The sequence below is a fragment of the Myzus persicae genome, unplaced genomic scaffold (assembly GCF_001856785.1).
Source record: "Myzus persicae strain clone G006 unplaced genomic scaffold, MPER_G0061.0, whole genome shotgun sequence".
Classification (NCBI taxonomy): Eukaryota; Metazoa; Arthropoda; class Insecta; order Hemiptera; family Aphididae; genus Myzus; species Myzus persicae.
This window is the reverse complement of record NW_019102674.1, coordinates 280,584-301,148: the sequence shown is the minus strand read 5'-3', so window position 1 is coordinate 301,148 and position 20,565 is coordinate 280,584. Positions and strand designations below refer to the sequence as shown.

General features: G+C 29.3%; 1 protein-coding gene across 3 annotated transcripts in view; it reads right to left on the bottom strand.

Annotated features, from left to right (window-relative positions):
• Window positions 1-3,362: 3,362 nt before the first annotated feature.
• The window catches only part of LOC111032926 (5-hydroxytryptamine receptor 2C), a 95,504-nt gene continuing 78,301 nt past the window's right edge, over window positions 3,363-20,565 (bottom strand). The window contains exons 5-7 of one of the 3 annotated variants that reach the window (XM_022313411.1): window positions 13,622-13,774; window positions 7,856-8,137; window positions 3,363-5,247 (exon numbers count right to left, since the gene is read on the bottom strand). In XM_022313411.1, coding sequence (XP_022169103.1) covers window positions 4,935-5,247; window positions 7,856-8,137; window positions 13,622-13,774 — 748 coding nt within the window. In that variant the 3' untranslated portion in view covers window positions 3,363-4,934. The remainder of the gene's footprint in view (window positions 5,248-7,855; window positions 8,138-13,621; window positions 13,775-20,565) is intronic. The other 2 variants (XM_022313410.1, XM_022313412.1) reach the window with 2 other exon arrangements.

Sequence of the window (20,565 nt, the reverse complement as noted above, 5' to 3'; positions counted from 1 at the left end):
TTGATATTAATAATAGGAGTAATACTTTTTACTTTAATCTGACAATTTGATAATATGTTCAAATCATAAAATCTCTTTGCATTCAAAATATTTTTCTCTAGGGATTTAAAATTAAAACTGAATATACAATAAAAAATATTATGTCATACACAGTGATTCGTAAAATTCTGATCAATTATAATCGTTCGTAAGATTTTTTAGCTGGCTCATATGGGTTAAGGTAAGTTAATCAATTTTATCCAAGGCTAGTTTTATTTTTAGACATGAGACATGATAGATATTTCACTACATATATAACGTGAAAATAGTATACAGGGTTATCCATTTAATAGGGTACACTAATTATCTCAACAAGTATTATATTTTTTTGAATTTTTTTTTTAAACTTTTAGATTTAGTCTTTACTATTACAGTGTAATTAATATTATTTTTTTCACCCTTTTATTGATTGGTGAAACCACTATCAACTTTTGATTTTCAAATGGGAACATATGATAAAAAGGTCATATACCATGAAAACCATTCTATTTATAAATATTTGCATAACAATTTATATTTTTCGTTATTTCGTTTGCGAGATAAAGAGCCTCAATTTTGGTGGTTCAAGGATTTGTTGATACTATTTATTCATTTGTAAAGAGCAGGTGCTATAAGTAATAAATTTGATACTGTTCAAGTTAAGGTAACAATTAATAAATGATAACTATTGTACTTTGAACACAAATCATTTATTAGCGTATCGACTAATTAGACATTCCTAATTACGACGCATGATTAGCAGGAAACTGGTAATTTGGATAGCTGGATATTTGTAGCACTGCCGACTATAACACCTCCTTAAACCACCAAACTTTAATTAACTGTATCTTGCAAACCAAATAACAAATAATAAAAATTTTAATGTGAACATTTATAAAATAGTTTTATTAATTTATGACCTTTTTTTCATATGTTCCAGTTTGAAAATCAAAAGTTGATATTGGTTTCATCAATAAATATAAGGGTGAAACAAATTAAAATATTATACAGTTTTAGAAAAGCATAAATTTAAAAGTTTAAAAAAAAAATTCAAAAAAAGTTAATACTTTTTTAAATAATTAGTGTACCCTCTTAAATGGATCATCCTATATGTAATTTACTTTGAACGAAGTATAATACTATAAATATGAAAATAAGATTAAAAGCAACATTTGTAGCTGACAGACACATATTATTTGCGAGACTTAAATCAACATTTATCCATACATTTGTAATATTTTATATTATACTAGGTGTCCCGTCACGGCGTTGCCCGTGTATTATATAGCTTTATGAAAAAAACATTTTACCCCTTTAGAGGTTGAATTTCGAAAAATCCTTTCTTAGTGCACCCCTACATTGTTTAAAGAACCTCTGTACAAGATTTCAAGTCTCTAGACATAGCGTTTTGGTCTGGGCGTTGATGAGTGAATGGTCTCCTACATGTATATAGATCAGCGGTTCCCAAACTTTTACTACCACGTCACCCTTAAAAAATTGTTTGTGTTTCGCGGAACCCTAATGTCTAATCCAACTCAACTACAATTTTTGTGAATTAAAAAAGGAAAATCAATTCCTTAGACTCTCAAGTCCAAATAATATTTTAATGATACTGTTAATGACTTTTCATTATTAAACTTCATTTAAAAAAAAATTTCAATCAAACATTTTTTAAACGACAAACATTAAATAAACATAATTTTCTCAATAATCTCATACATCTAACGGAACCCTTGACATTGTCCCACGGAACCCTAAGGTTCCGCGGAACACACTTTGGGAAACGCTGATAAAGATTATAATAATAACGGATATTGTTATATTATATTCGTTGTAGATTAATATATAATTTGATATGGTAAGAACAGTTCATGGCATAAGAAAGTAAAGAATTATCAAAAATTACATGCATTATAAAGAAAAAAACAGTAAAGCCGCTCGACTGGAAATATGAGAATAACTCAAAAGGTTTTTCATCACAAATTTTAAAAATTAATAAGACATGAATACATGATAATTGATAATATGCAATACACTTGTAAAGATTGTACCTAGCTTGTACCTGTGGTATATCAACGGAATTCGATAAAGGTAATCAAATCGTTCGAGGTATAATATTATTTTTTTTTTTTTTTGTAACAAACTCAAAAAAAAAAAAAAATACTATCGACCTGTACACGACGAAGTGTTTATACCAGTATACCACTCGTGCGTGGTGTTTGATTAAAACTGTGTGTATACCTACTACACGTAACAGCAAGTACCAGCCACATAGAATTGTGTTACAAGTGATCCAGCGTCATCAAAAAGCCACCCTTAAAATCAAGTCTCGTTAATGAGTATACATTTGATCGATATTGTGCACTATTTTATAATGTATTATACTTATTTTCATAATAATAATATTATTTAATGACTATAAAATTATGATGTTTTGAAATGAAAATCATACAGCGTAAACATCAAACCCATTTCAAAAGGTATGAAATCAATAACAACTAAAAAAAATACTATTCGATTGAATCTCGTGGACAAAAGAAATAACGTCAACATGTAGTTCACAATGTAGAATTTACAAATTCGCACGAACAGCCGAAGCATAATAGTCGCGTGTAGCAACTTTGAAAAATAATTGCATGGATTTACGTCTCTGGACTTCTCTGGACTTTCTCTCCCTCCTGTATTGTGAATTACATAAAAACAAGTAACAACTCGCAAACTTCGACGAATCAATCCTCTCTAAACCAGTAAGTTTCGTATAATATTGTTAATATCAAAGTAGAAATTCGAATCTCTAAAACAATACTAATTCAAACTATACGGGTTTAAAAATTTATTGAAATTTCCCCAACGCGAATTCGATAAATAACAAAAAACATTTTTAATCTATTTAGTTACTATTTCAATTAAACGAATTTGATTTTTCAGGAAAACTTAGTTTTTACCGAATCTGGACAGTAGACATAATACATAAAATATGTTGCACTAATGATGAAAATTCCAAAGTTCCAACATTGGTACATTTAATCCTAAATTAGACCTATCATGTTATGGTTTTAAGACACATTACGTCATTAAAGTGTAGACCCAACAATAAATACTGCGTAAATTGTTGATGTAATTTAAAATACCAATAACAGAGTATAGGTACCTACGTATATTATTTTTGGTTGGGTTGAGTATATAAAAGAAGCTATTATCACGCCAATTTTGTTTTATAATTTTATTTATTCTTCAACTTTTATAATAAATACCAATGAACACTTTTACACTTGTTATAATATAATTTATAAATTATTCCTTAAATTTGAAACAGTATTATATTTAAATAATTATAACGTTATTTTTATTTTTTTTTTTTTGATAATAACTCTTATATTAATACTATTTAACTACAATATGTTTTAGATTTAAAACGAATAAGTAACTACATTTCCACGCACATATTTATAACACAAATGTTTGAATAACAAATATAAATTAATTTGAACGTAACATAAGACATTAACACACTGGTGTATATATAATAATAAAAAAAAATGATTTCTATTAAAATACATTTACAATGGTAAATAATCTATAATTTATTTCTAAAAGCACTATACTTAATAATATTATTTACTGTGTAACTACTTTTAACTACCTATTGGTTAACTACCTATTAACTATGCATTATATAAATCAGTAAATCGGTTTGACGAACATCGGTGTTGATAATATAACAAATATTAACTACTGCCTTTAGCTTATTAAAATTATACAATAGAAAGAATATTATTAACATCTTAATGTTTTGGTGTACCTCAATATCGTGCTAAAATATCCTGAACACGTACCTATTTTATTATTATAAACCTACGAAATATTGTAGATTTGACATAATAATAAAAATAAAAATAAAAATGAAAAACACACCGATATAAAATTTTCCACTTGTAAGTAATAATAATTGTATAATAGTTATTTATGCGAAGAATTCGTCGAGCTCTCGTTTCTCCCACCCATCCTACGAAACTCTTTATACCGATATCCTATATTCGGATTTTTAGGCCCAGAGTTCATCAATTTAACGATCAAAAACCACAGTGCACCCTTATTATTTTTTTTTTCATCCACCGAGAGGTGCGATTATTCACATAATATTACTTCCCCGTCTCTGGCGAGTGTGCGTTTTTCCTACGGGATAGGTACCTATTCATAAAGATTGATTGGCCCTCCTCATTGTTAGCAGTTGTTTTTATTTCGATTACTTACATCGTATATGAAAATGCATAGATACGAGTGCTTGGGTGGGTGCACAGACAGGAAGCAAGTGAAAGGGTTAGGAGGAAACAAAGGAAGACAGAGTGGACGCATATTGTGATATGTCTATTAATATGATAATAATAATAAATAATAACTCTGGTTTTACATATTACCATGAATTCAGATGGGGACATCAGTGGAAGTGAATCCAGAAGTGATACTTAGTACACACATATATAGCTGTAGAGTTTAACTGTAGAAATTAACTGACGAATGTAATATTAACCAACTATATGATAACTTTTGTTGTAATCAACATAACAAGAATTTCAATTTTTTTAGGAATAGTATTATTATATATATAAAAAAACAATTGAAATGTTGATTGCGACAACAATTATAATATAATATTATAGAAAGTTAATATCACACATTTACACTAGTAAATCCCTTCTAAACACGTCTTTTACAATATGTAGGTCCACTTCGTATGCGAAACAACTCGGCCTGATCGGACATAATAATATATTATGAGATCTAATATTACGTATTATATCGTTATGCTGTAAAAACAAAATAACAATAAAACAACATATTATTATAAGTACTCGAATATTTTCAAGTTTCGGGACGACATCGTCCGAGCGGAAACGGCCACAGCCCACTCAGGTTCAGTATTTGGCCCTGTCCTCCGGGCATTCTTGGACAATAAATGAGTCTGGGTACTCGGGCGTGGATGTCGTTTTCTTAGACGCAGCGGCCGCAGCCATGACGGCAACGGCTGTGTCGGCAAAGGTCGTAGTGGCGGCGTCATTCACAAGTGGCGACGTGTTCAGTGGAGTGGTCTGGAGCGACAGGGACAACGGCACAGTGGCGGCTCCGGCAGCCGCCCCGGACGGAGTGCTTATCAGAGCGGAATGTCGGTTGTCCGTCACCGATCTGTACCGGTGAGGTCTGGTCTTGTGACATCGGCATTTGAGCAACCTGGAACAGACGGATCGCGATAGGAATGAAAATCGATCCGAATCAAATGACATAAAAACTCGAAATTGGTAAGACCCGAAATCGTCAAGTGCCCATCCAAAGGCTACCCGACGCGATACAATAATATACTGGCACATACTAATATGCAATACAACACGTAATAATATAATACATAACGGTTGACAACTTAATTTATTGAAAACGATGAACTTCAGTTAGTTGAGCTTGGTAAAAGCTAAGGACTTTAAGTTATAAAGGAACAGTTATCATAAAATATATATTTCAATGTTTGAAACTACAATACGAAAAAATCAACTTGACTCAAATATTTATTTATTTTTAATAAATTGCAACTTTAAAGCGTTTAAACAGTTATTAAATATTTTGCTAAAATTATAAGCATAGCATGCTACTATATATTTTTCCTCTGTAAGGGAAATTGACGAATTATGGACTTATTTCTGGGTATAGTGCATTGGAAAAATATCTAGCAACAAACTAAATTTTGTTACGACTTTAATTTAAATTTCTTTTTTTATTGATTTATGTTTTTATGACACTTAACAAAGAAATACAAAAATCGGCTAGAAAAAAAAAGTTGTACCCAACTCAAAAACATATAAACATATTATCTATGTTAAAATACATTCTACGATTCAATGTTATTGCACACTAACCATAATTGTTTGGGCAATTACAGATTAGTGTCAAATGCATTTTTAAATCTAGGAATTTAACAGTAAATGTTTATTTAAATGTTTGCATACAGCGTTATTCGTCGGAAAATAACTAAAAAATTAGAATTACATTTATATATATAGTATTTAAAAACAAGATTTTAACTCGACAATGAAAAACCATTACTAAAATTTACTTTGAAAGTGGGAAAAGCTAAGTTATTGCAATCGATACTTAATATAGTTGAGCCAAAAATAATTAAATATTAATATTTTTAAATAACTTTATAACTTAACATTAATTGTTTAAATAGTTAATTTTCACATGTGCCTATGCAATGACTCCTAAATCATGGACATGATAATAATATTATTATCATTTTATTAAACCCATGTTAAAACTTTAAAAGATACACGTCGTAACAAGTTCAATTGTTCTACGGTAACAACACTAAAGAACTCGGGATGACTATTATACATATTATATACACTAAGTCTTTCGAAACATTGTATAATATTTAATGTTGATTATGATGTGTTATAATAAATGTATCAACAAGAACATATTAATATTATTTGGACTATATTTCCTGTAGCTCCCTGAATGCAGTTAAAATAATAATTAAAAGGCCCACACTAAATTACCTGTATACATAATATATTATGTTCGGGCATGTTCCCCAACCCGATACAGCTACAATCATAATGCGCGAGGGAACACCGCCAGCACGTCGAACGTAATTTGTTTCGTCATTATCATTTTAACGTTAAGTTTTATTAGTATACCACTACTGTTATTACAGTAATTATATAGCAATATATCTACACGTTTTACCTTTTGGGTTGTTTTTTAGGTGTTTTATACTTTTTATAACTCATTACGGATATTTGGATTTGGATTTCATAGTCCCCAGCAAAATATGAACCGTTGCTGTATAAAATGCTTCGTAAACGGTATCGGCGAACGCGGTAACAAAATACATAGTTTTACTTATTTTCTATTCTTGCGGATTAGAATAGAAGAGTCAAGATGAGTAGAGTGGTGATGAAATAATTCAAGAGTTATCAGCTACAGCCACTATTGCGCAGATAATATACTTCAAATTACATTTACTTAAGAACACATTACTTTGGATTTGGAAGTTACTTTTTTAATAATAAGGTTCTTCTAACAGCAGTGTACCTAATCGAAGTTTGTACGAAATTTACCCCTGATCGATCGTATTCAATAATATTTGGTGGCACTGAAATCATTTGTCATCATGCTGCATTTTTGTCGGACAAATCCGAAGAAAACATTACACTGTTTTTAAAACACAACGGAAACTTTATTTATATTACATTAGTTTTTTTAATTGAAAAGTTCTAAGAACACTCGGTCGATCGTAAATTTAATTACAACACCGCAATATTCTAGACCAACTCGTTTCAATAATCCGTCGGAATGAAACCTACCTCAAGTCACTACGGGTCTAATCAATAATTGTCCGCAATATTTTAACATCAGGTTTTTCAGTATTTTTCCTTTTTGTATCGTTATTATAATTTTTAACATTACACGAAACTACAGCATGACCACCGTCGGCGTGTGTGTAGACACAACTAATGTGTCATACACAGAGGTATTGATGGGAGGGGAGGGGGTTGTAATATGACATATCTCCCCTCCCCCCCTTTGTCTTATAAAATATATGATAAGACAATGAAAGCATATTTTATCCCAATATTAAAACGTTGCATGAGAATAGTAATAAAATCATATTCTTTCTCCCTTTAAAAAAAGCTGATCTCGTCACTGTTATGCAGTACCTAATATCGTTTTAATTTTTAACATATACCTATCCGACGGAGTCGGTAAATTAGACACTGTGACACTGACCACATGTACCTGTAGTTAATTTCGGACCATTCATTATTAGATTTCAAATCACCTGATAAATGCGGCTCTAAACGTCTTGTTAAATATCGTGTAGATAATCGGGTTTATTGTTGAAGACACGTATCCCAACCAGAGGCACACCTCGGTCACGTGGTCTGGTACAGGGCAGCTCTCCTTTGGACAGACAGCAAACACGATGTTCAACAAGAAGAATGGTGACCAGCATAACACGAAAGTGAAGAACACGACTCCCAACACTTTGCTGGCCTTTTGTTCGGTTCTAACGGCGTTGGCGGCCGCCAGGCTCTGACGCTTCTGTCTGTTAGCGAGAAATCTGCAAGCAAAAGTATATAATTATAATAGATATTATTTAATATATTTTATTTTTAGTGACGTTTTCTGTGAGTTTGTAGAACAATAATATCAATAAAAGTAATGATAATAAAAAAAAATCCCGATCATTCAAGTTTTTTATACACATTGTTAATATAATAGTATTATATTGAATTACATGTTAATTCACTATCAAAACATTAATTTAACAATAGTTATACAATGCATGTATAATATATCTGTGTATGTGTATTAAGTATCTATCTACGCTGCAAATAACTTTGGAAAAACGCCTTTTATGCCTCTTTTTCAAAAAACCTATATCTCAGAGACCATCATAAAAGTTGCATAATTTAGAATGATGAGAATCTCACTGTTGTAAAATAATATTAATTTTAAATATCTTGATATACATTTCATCACAATGATAATAAGGTACCAAATCATCATTATTTATGAAATATTTGTAATTACTTTAAAATGGTAAATTTTTCCATAGAAGCAGGTATATTTAAAAATGCATATAATTTTTTTAGTTGAGGGGGAGGGGAGTTTCCCAAAAGGCGTATAGTCTTTATTCGTGTTAGAAAGGCATCTATACATTCCTCTCCAATGCCTGACAAAGATATTTTAAAAATAATATTGTTTAAGAATTGTAATTTATTTAACAGGGTTTTTATATTTTAGGTGTACTCAGTAAACAAACATAATATTATACTATAATAATTTAATGATATTCAGTAATAAGTAGCGTGTTAGTCATCTACACGTATAATATGATGCAATTTAATGTTCTATACACTAAACAACTTACTAAAATCATTTATTTTACTACTGCGTCCAACGAATCTTTTTTTACCTCCACTTTTGACTGTACACATTTTATATCTCAGATATAGTTGAGAATTAGAGCAATTGAGACGGTATAACATATATAATAATTTATGCATACTTGTCAACCAAATAAACGACATCGCCATTTGTAATTCAATTACTATATGGACATATTATGACGTATGCCTCAAAACAATAGTTTTCAGTCATTACTCATTATGAACAAATTAATTTCATCAAAAATATGTATAATATATTATCTTTCATAAATCACAATAATTATAATAAATTATCCACACAAGATAAATTGATTTAAATCCGTTTTATTTAAGCGATTAACTAAATCGAATCATCTGTATATTTTAATATTATAGTAATTAATTAAAATAATATTTCTTTTATAATCGCTATTAGCAGACACTAATACACTATTATTACACTAAAATTAAATTATTTAAAACTAATTTCCTAAGTATAAAGACTGTCCATATTTTCCATTTGCCATTATGGCAAACCATTATTTCATGTATCTGGAAATTAACATCAAGAAAATATTAAAATATACCTAAGTGGGACTAACTAGTAACCGGTATAAAAGTTAACATATTATTTTCTAATGTTCACGAACGAAAATGTCGAAGGCATAATAGTTATACCTTAATATAACAATATGATACTGTATTCTTTATATTGTAATATGTTAAGGTTATTGAATGGCCTTTCGCATAATAAAATGGTCGATGAATATTTTTCCAAATAATGGATGGTATATTAAATATATAACTAATAACAACAATTTAGTGATTTTCACTTAATAGGTTACTTGTACATTATTTTGTTATATTTGGTAAGATCAAGGACAAGTTATTTTATTCGATACGCCATCGTTATCGTATTACTCAACATAAATATTGTGTGACACACTGACATGCATAGAGCTGGTTACTAAATAAATAACTAACAATAAGGAAGTATTAATAAAATAAAGTTATGGGTAAATTATACAGAGATCATGAGCGATGAATATTTTTAAATAGGTACCTGAAAATATGAAAACAGTAATAAGCTGATAAATTAAAGTTGATAAAAAAATGGATCTGAGTTTAATTTTTAATTACAATAATATATATATTAAGCATTTACAATTTAAATAATTGAAATTTAATATCGTAATTTGCTCATGAAATTATTTAATGATTAAAGATTTGAGAAATGTATGAAATTATACAATAAAGAATATTACAATAGGTAATAATTATTCACGAAACGTTCATGAATATAAAATTAAAGCTAAGTTTAAAACTACAAATACCTTATAATTTGAATACATCCGATTATTGTGCATTTTAAATTAATTTAAAATCATATTTTTAGACGGTTGTAAAAACACAATATTCGTAAAGATTTTCAGATTTACTTGTGATGAAGACAAAATGTAATAATTATGGTTTGAATAACATATGATGTCATGGGTATACTTACTTAGGATTGATTAATATTATACCTACCAAAAAAAGAATAATTTTTTTGTGAAAACCGTTTATGTATAAAAGAACCTCTCAGATCACAGTCAAATTTATGATACTAAATTTATACATCATACAGTAGACAACATTTTGCTGTATTTTTGGATTTTTATGTTTGATTCGCATCGCCAAAAAGTTGATTTGTGTTCACAAGATCCAACTTTGTGATGTTTGCATTAATCTTGGAGTTAGTTGACCTATTATCAAACATAAAAATCAGAATATTCTCCAAGAAACCAATGCAACGTAATGTGAGATTTCCTTAGATATTTAAGTATAAAGTCAGTTACAACTTTGTAAAATATTACAATTTTTAAATTCTGTTAACTCGCTTTTAAGTTAAAAATATCAATAAAAGTCCATGAGCGAACCAAAATTCATTATTGTCATTAATTCTGACAATAGTAAATTCACTTTTTAATATTAAAGCTAACAACACTAAATTAGATCAACAGAACATTTGGTATGTTACACGCGTGGTTTAGATAGAGAAAATTAATAGTTCACTGACATCCCTCTAATACAGTAATACACCTTAAGTGGTCCTTTCACGTGAACCGTTTTTCTATATTATATGCTCATAATATTATTAAGCATCAACTAAATCCACAATGGCACTGACATAGGAGTACTGGTCAGGAAATTTGAATTCGTGTTTAAAAATATTAAACATTTTCATTTTTCTCAATATGTATTTAAAATGTCCTATATAAATCCCTTAAAAAGTGGGAGTGTGACAACCTCTTAATTTCTCAATTTTAGGTGTTACAAGTAGACAACCAAATATTTATCAATTAAATATTTAAGTAGACAATTCAATTCTTTATGAAAACTATTTTATGTATATTTGAATTTACAATCAATCAACTATAGGCCTCTTGTTTAATTATTTTTAAATAACAAAAAAAAATAACCAAATTGATATCCTATTTTTTTCTATTGTACATTTTCTCATTATCTTTTTTGCTATTTTGTGATATTTGGGCTTCTCAAAACAGTATAATTTCTAAATTGGAACATTACTTTCTTAAGTACCAATAGACTCGATTAATCGATTCTTCTAATTGAAGAAGTTGTTTCTCGAAACTTTTGGAGCATTTTTACAACCCGAAAACTTGGTCACATATTACGAACAATTTAGAGAGAAAATAAACGTACTATTATACAGCAAAAATAGATCAAATTTAAGGCCTCCCTATTTTTAACTTAAATCTATATGAATACAGGTCATATGGACACTTTTGAATATGAAAAATATATATATCTCATTTATATTGGAAATGACAAGATACCATTTTATCCACATCTAAAATACTCTGGTTGATATATTTTTCATTGGTTCGTGAATAATAATGTTGTACTTTTGGTTGTACAGTGCAGAATGATTTGTTTTTTTTTTCAGAAAACACATTTTTGGGGCAATGAAAAATTCAAAAACTGTTTTACCTCATTTCTATAATCTGGAAATCGGTCAGTTTTAAATTGTTCGTAAAATTTCAAGACAAGTGTGGCTTACCCAACACATTTATTAAATTATTACTTAAATTTAAACTGAAAATTAAATCGTTAACTCTAATAAAAAATATATAGAACTTAAACCTAATTATTTTGTTGACATAATATTAAGTATTCCGTATAAGAGTTATAATTTAATTAATAACAATCAACTATTATAATATAATACGATTAAAAGGCATCCTCCAGGTTCAGTAAAAAAAATCACATCATAAATAGCTTAATTTTTTAATTAATTTTAATTCCATGTATTATTAATAGCACCAGACATTTTCTTGAGATAAGACATTTTATAAAATTAAAATTATTTTATAATCTTCAATCTACGCACAATAGGGAGCAGCTTCCTTCAAAACTTATATCCAGATGAATTGTTTATATAAGGTAGACGTAAAATAACTATTTTCTTAATACTTATAGTATTCACTATTCAATACCAATAAATAAATATAACCGTTTAAAACAGTAATTTAATTATTTTCAGCGTTTGCTTTGTCCGTAGCATAATTACATGTTAATTCTATTGGCTTGTATAAAATATATGTAAAACAAAATGTATTCGAAACGTAGTATTTAATTTCAGTTCAGAAACGTACCTCGAATGAACTGTGGACTAACTTATAACGCTATTGAAATAGTAATTAGAGTGGTTTTACCAATTAGTTAAATTTAAGTTCGTTAATATTATTCTCCAGAACAAATGAAAATAACGAATACGGTTATCGCGCGACGATGGTTATAAAACCGCAGTGTACTGGCATAACCAAAGGGATTTAACGCGTATTAAAAATTAAGTCATAATTTCAACAGCAAAAAAAAAAACATTTCTGCTAGCATTTTTCCGTCCGTCGAACAGTGGCTTTTTTTTTTTTACTTGCATTTTTTAACGCAATAAAATCCATCAATTCGCGCACTATAGTCTTACGCCAACGCGTTTGTTCAGTTTGCATTTCCTGAGCGTCCGGGCAATATTTTTTCTTCCGCGGCTATTACTGCGCTTTCTGTGTAGGTAGGTACCTCGTAATCCGTGTGGCTCCGAGCCTATGTTATAATAACAAAGGTAGATGGGGTAAAAACCTAATGCAGTCCGTCAATATTCAATGGCTCCCATTCGTCTGACGTCGGAATGTTTTCCATTCATTGCGTGCGGCGGAACGGGGGGGGGAGGGGACTGTTTCCTCGGGTTGATTGATCCGGTGTACGGGATGTTCACAATAGGGTAGAAATCAGTTTTCTCCGTTCGCCGGGCGAAAAGTGCTCAAAAATCCATAAACCGACCTGGATACCTATTATACATTGTATGTGTCCTCCGACAAAAGGTACCCGTATAGGGTGACCTGAACGTCGGTGGTCGGAAAAAAAGAAAATTGGAAATATCAAGGGGAAAAGCGCCGATCGCTTTTTTCCCTTGCACACAACAAGCGTACAATAATGCAGTGGGTAGGTGTATTATACAATATTGATCATTGTTATTGGCCGTGCGTTAAAAATGTGTAACCACAATGATGGTAAATTTTTACGAGGGACAAATCTATAACAGTTATACGGACAGTCAAGTGGTCTGCGGTGATGTAAACTTGACCGTACGTATATTTTATACGTGAATGTACCTCAAATTAAGTGTCGACGGGTTCATGTTCAGCTGAAGTCTGAGCGTCTTCAACCGGAAATTCCTCGAGTCACTGGCGCCAGCAGACACCGCGTCCGGTATCTGCGTCTGTTGATCGCACTGTTTGTTGTTGTTTTTGCCCGGCTGTAAACGCCTAAAACAATAACACGTTGTCGGTTCGATGTACAATATATTTATGTATACATCGATACTGGATGCTAGAATTTCGAAATGCACAAACGGCTAAGTGTGGTGTGGTTATACCGGGTATACAACCTTCGACCATGCATGCAAAACACGTCTCACGACATTTTAAACTACGCCTTTCACACTGAATTCTATACGTCACCGAGCAGAATATTAGATATATTTTTTAAAAAAAAACTTTAACTTCAATACTACTGTTATAATATAATAATATTGTACAAGTCTAGTTCTGATACGATATCAAAAACAACCATATACGCTGCGGGATCATCGAGCGTAATCAAACGAATAGACAGGTATTCAATATTTTGTTTTGTATGTTGACATCTTTGGATATGAATACATATTACGATCTCTCAAGAAATGTATGTTTGTATTTTATGCTACTTGGTGATTATTATAATTTTTTTTTTCTGCTAGCATAAAGAACGACAAGACAATAATGATATTATGTAAAGTTATACTCTTTTAACTTGTGACAAAGGCTTCGTCAACAGCTGTACATTTAATATGATATCCAGGGGCAACAAGTGTATAATATTATAATGTGATGTACATGCAACTTAGTTATTCCCATATTTCCTTGAGGACTCCGATGCGTTTTAATTTCTTTGTAATTTTGACAGCTTACAATACATTTTTATTTCATTTATAATATCATCATTCGAGAATTACTAATTTGTTTTTATTTTTATAATTGCGATACGGAAATAACAAATTGAGCTTGAATCAATCAATCTATATTAATTGATAATAGTCATTAGTAAAGTGGACACAATTTATAAAGTTGTAGGACACATTTGAATCCGACATTTAATTTTGTTTTTCACAAAAAATGATTACTGGCGCGATGAGGTATGTATATTAATGACAAACAAATATGTTTTAATTTTCAGATGAACTTTCGAAATCTATAAGGTTTAAAGAACACTATACTGTAATAAATAATATATTGCGAACGACTTCAAATAATTGTGAAAATCAATGCTATTCTTACGGCTTTTAAGTGGTCCTCTATTTTGTGTAATTTTTTTTCATCATATAAAAATGCATTTACTTATAACATACAATCTGTGTTTGAGAATAATACAACAAGCACTTTTGTATCACATATGAGGTCATAACATAGGAAAGTGGAAGGCGCCATGGTACAACTGCTGTTCCTTTTTAGGCTTCTAAGCGAGTTGCTTGGAATTTGTTTATAGGCGTGGCTATTGGCTGAAGAACCTTAAGTGGTTTCTAACCCTTCGTGAGTTTTCTTACACGTGATGGAAGCAAGTTTGTTTTATACAAAGGTCTTTGCTTAGTTAAATGTCATTTATATACCAGTAAGGTAGGGTTAGTTGATGGATGCACCTATAAATCTATAATATATTTTGCATTTTAATAAATACCTATAAAAATACATATCTACCTATAATATGTTGTTATTTATTGTACTTTATAATATTGTAATATTATTTGATATTCATTCTAATATATAACATTGTTTTTAAGAATTTATCTTTATAAAGTAAACTATCAATTTTAATACAGACATTGATATCATTACTAATATTTTTATGTTTACAATTTTTATTAAGCTAAAATAATAAAAATACTGATCTTCTTTCTTATTAAAAAAATTCCAAATTTATGATGCAAAATTCATTTGGAATATTTCTTAGAAAATGTGTTGCATTTAGGTTAGATATATGTAACGTCACTTTTATTTACATTAAGCTGTTTTATTCTTATTATGTATTTAGAGTTATTCTGTGTTTTTTAATTTTTTAAATGTTCAATTGATTTGTAAATTCAAATTTTTAAATGATAAAACGATTAGAAGTTTTGACGAAAACGTATCAAAAGTAAACATACAAAAATATATGGTCCAGAAAATACTTCAACCTATATATTGATTATTGAAAATTTTAATAGTTTGAAAACTTTGCAACGGATAGATAAAATGTGTTCAGATATTTAAAAAAAAGATAATTAGTAATTTTCATTGAAAATTTAACTGAATAACGACAAAAAAATGTTATAGATATCATTCTTACAAATAAAAGCACTCAAACAAAAAATTTTAAAAAACTAAACGTATGTTCATCCAAATTTATCAAAAAGTACCCATTAATTAATAATTTCCAGTACTAAACAGATATTTTACAACATTATAAACTTTTATTAAATCAGATAAAATGGTCATGATATGTTTAAAACTACATTACCAAAAAGAAATTTGAGTTCGTTAAACTTAAATTGTTCACAAATAGTCTCTTATCCACTATTGACGAAGGGTGATTTCCCTACTGTATGGAAATTATCTCTGATATTTTCTTCCTGCTTTCATCGTTACAATCTTATAATTAATATTGATAAAGTTTAGAGGTACGTACACGAAAATGTCTTAAAATATGTACCATCTAACAATGGATAACCTAAAAGATCTTTTTCATGTTCTAAAATAAAAACTCATACTGCAATAAACTGGAATACTTCAGTAAAATAACAAATTTTCTGGGTTCTGATTTAAATATTTAACAGAAAATAAAATTATAGTACAAAAATGAATACATATCAAATAAACAAACAAAAATATTCCTTCTCCTACTTGAATATAATGGAATACATAAACTTATCTTATTTTTCTCTTATACAGAAATATTTTTACTTTAATATTAAATATTCCATGGCCAGGTAAAAATCAATACAAAGAAAATTAACAATAATTTAAAATTGTATTATAATTTGAAAAACTACATTCATAATTAATATATTTATATATGATATCATTGATTATAATATAATATATCACTGACAAAGTGATTAATCCTGTATTATATTATGAACTTATGAGTTATGATATTGTTAGTGGTTGTAGAATTATTATAGCAGACTATATAGATTATATTTTAGCTAAGGTCTCAATTTACCGTTCTATGTCAAAACAATATTCAGGTACGTGTATAACAACGTACGTACGAAATGCATATTATGCTCCATGTGTACTGTCTGCCCCTTTGGTTCAAAAATTAACATACAATAATTAATATATGCGTTCGTATAATATCATCCACGAGGAAGATGAATTGTTATTTTCAAATCGATCACATCGTAAAACTATAAAACCGTAAATTCAAATATTTAGTGAAAAGTAGGTAGGGCCTATACCTAAATGTTGTTATTTTGATTTTTTCATTGAGAATTCCATGTAAACTTAAAACGAAAATGAGTCGGACTCCCTTCGACGGATTTCGAATTAAAATACAGTATTTCGGTGCATTTAAAAGATACATTTTTATAACGGTGATGTGTTGAATTTTACTCTGAAATATATTATCTAGGGAATATCGTTTGCTCTGATTGAATGTGAAATCATGGGTTTTTAAAAACAAACAAGACAGAGAAAAGAATTGAAACTTTTTGATTAACGGATGGCATTTTGTGTGAAGATACATACAAGTTTTGGTGCATCTAACCGTCGACGCTTACAAGTTCCCCGAGGAACGACCAAAGTGAAAATTGTATTTTCGGATGTTATACACATCGTTGAATGATTGAAATTAAAATCCTACAACTATGTTTTATACATATAAAAAAAATCATTTAGGTAAACGGATTCACGCGTGTGTAGTAATTTATGAGTTACTGCGTTAACATTCACATCAGCCACACACTAGAAGTCCTACGGTTGTAAAACGTTTTTTTTTCACTGTTTATTATATTACAGTGAAATGTAATAACCCGCCCGGCTTAGCATCTAAACTCACTGATCAATAATTCTGCAGATCGAAATTTTGTGTTTTTTCCGTCCCGCTGATATTACGCGTGTCTCTAACGATGTGTTATTTGATGGCTACACACAACCATTTAACGATTTATATTTTGAGCTATGTATACGTTTAACTTGTTGCCAATAATGGTCGAAAGTTTTGTACGTGCTTATGTGGGAATGGATCCTGCCTGTGAACCGCGTACTCGGTGTACCGCGAGTACCGGAAGCGCCAACCGATAAAACTGTCCGTTGTTCCGAAAACTAATGGGAGTTTTGCTATTTTTAAAAACTTGAAGTACAATCTACATCTAATTTTCGATTAATGGACTCACTACGTGAAAGAATTAGAGAACATTTATCACCCTCAAAACAGTGTCTAGACAAAAAGCAAACAATATATAATACATATACATACATACATACAAGTTGAGTAAATCCGGCGTTATAAAATAAAAAGCGAAATTACAACACACATTTAAGAACTTATTTTAGCGTTCAAACTATTACCTATACACTCCACTAATAAACTGTATTATTTTATGGGCAGATACAATAACCATGATGTTATTAAATATCTATGGCGTATAAATTATGTAAAAACTTATAAACAATTATTAAAAATAATAATATGTAATACCTACCTAGCATTCGAGGTATCATCAGAAATCGATATGTTTTTAAAACCTTACTTTAAACATTAAATATTACACTGTTAACTTTATCGTTTACATAATAATATTAATTTAATTCAATCTGACCTACTTTTCTAAAATGTAGTAATATATTGTATACTTATGGATAAATAACTCGTCTGTGCGTAGTAAGTACATGCAATTAGAACTCCATATTATTATAGTACAGGGTGGAGCAATGGGTTCTGACGAATTTTATTAGTCAAGTATTATAAACAAAGTAATGAAACAAATTGTATTTTATTCAACATAAAGATTATTTTTAATTGTTATCAACAAAAATCTTAACTTTTAAAAATTACATTACTTGAGTGGCCGCCTCAATTTTGTAAACAGTCGGCTATCCGTTTTTCAAAGGTGCTGTCTATAACTCTTTGTAGGACATGCAGATCGATGGCTATAATTCCCCGTCTAATGTTTTCTTTTAACTCTAATGGTGTATGCAGCTTATTAGTGAATACTTTAGATTTCAAAATATAACCCCACAAAAAGAAATCAGGCGAGTCAAATCGGGAGAATGTGGTGGCCAGGTAATATCTCCATTACCCTCAATAAATGTCGTAACGGTAAAAACGCGCTGATTGACAGGCCACCTGTCCACCATTACTGGATACAGTAAAACTAGAAATCATGAACTTTAATTTGGCGGTAAACTAGTTTATCTTATATACTTTAGTACCTCACCACAGTTCTCTATAAATCGTCAGAACCCCGCCCTGTATAATAGAAGTTTTTCCTATGTTGTAATATATTATGTTTTTAAAACAGTTAAAATTAAATAACAATCATGTAAATTTTTGAAAAAGAATAGTCAAATAAGAGTTAAGAAAAGTTTTTTAAACTATTTTCATATAGATTAAAAGTTGAAAATCAAAAAACAATCAATTTACATAATTATTGATAGTTAAGAAAATAAAATGTTTTAGAGTAATAACCAAATTTTTTTAGAAAAATAAGATCATCATTAACTCTATTTTAATTTGTATAGTATGATATAGACTGATTACATGGAGGTATTTATCTTAATATAAATATTTGGTTTACACGACTCTTCTTGGCTAGTAATCAGAAGGAGTTCTCCGAAAGCTTTATAAAGATTTTTATTCAATTAAAATACAGAGGTAGGTTGATATAACAAAATTGATACTTCGGAAAATATAATTTGAAATCTTCTTATAGTTTTTCAGAAAATGTATTTACAAGTTACATTGAATATAATTATTAGATATACTCTGGAAATATTATCCCATTAGAGCTATTTAAAATGAGTACAAAAAAAAATAAAACTGGACTTATTATTATTGCTGAATTGTAAGAAGTTAAAGAAAGTACCTATTACTTTATAATCAATACTATTGGATATTGTGCATATAAAAAATACTGATAATTTGATTTGAGTTATGACTCGAAAAACTCAAGATGTTATTAAGAAAAGGGGTGATACTTAATAAGCAAATTATATTTACTAGAAATCTATCTCCGTTTTTCATTTACATTTTTGGATAAGACTACTAGTGAATCGCCAAAATGTTATCTGTATACGGAACAATACGTTTCCAATTTTTCTATCAATGAATAGATCGCAGGTACCTTCGAATATGCCAAGTAATAAAATAAGAGGGAATACAAATTAAGGCCTTTAATAGCGGACACTGTTTTGTTTCTTAATTACACATATTCTTGTGAGATAAATTATTGTATTTCTTTTACTGAAATTTAAAATGGCCTATTTTATTTTGCACGAAACTATTTAATTAAAAAAATAATAATATATTATACAATAAATATAACAAAAAATAATTTGTTCTTGGGATAACAGATGATCACTGTATGTGGAAAAGCCATTATCATTTATCACTAGAACCGCTAAAGTTGCAATACATTTTAAATTACATACGTGTTTCTGAGTTTTTGGGTCATACAATCCACAAACTTGTTTTTGTATGTCTATTGTGTTTTAGTTTCATCTTATAGTTACTTTGTTCTAATTTCTAGGCGATTTTTTTTAAAACTGGACATTAGTAGACCAAATCTGAGTGGATACGTTGTTCTAAGTATTTAGCTAGGATTCAACTAGAAATATAATACAATTTCAATAGGAAGTGATACATAAATAATTTTTTGGAATATACGTCAAAAGTTCACTTTGATGTGAAATAATATATTGTATTTAGTATTTACACGAATAAATTGAAATTTCCTGCAAAAAAATGTTAAGAATAGTTGTATAAATCGAATATAGGAAAAAAACGACAATGTAAAAAACGTCAAATTTATTTTTTTCTA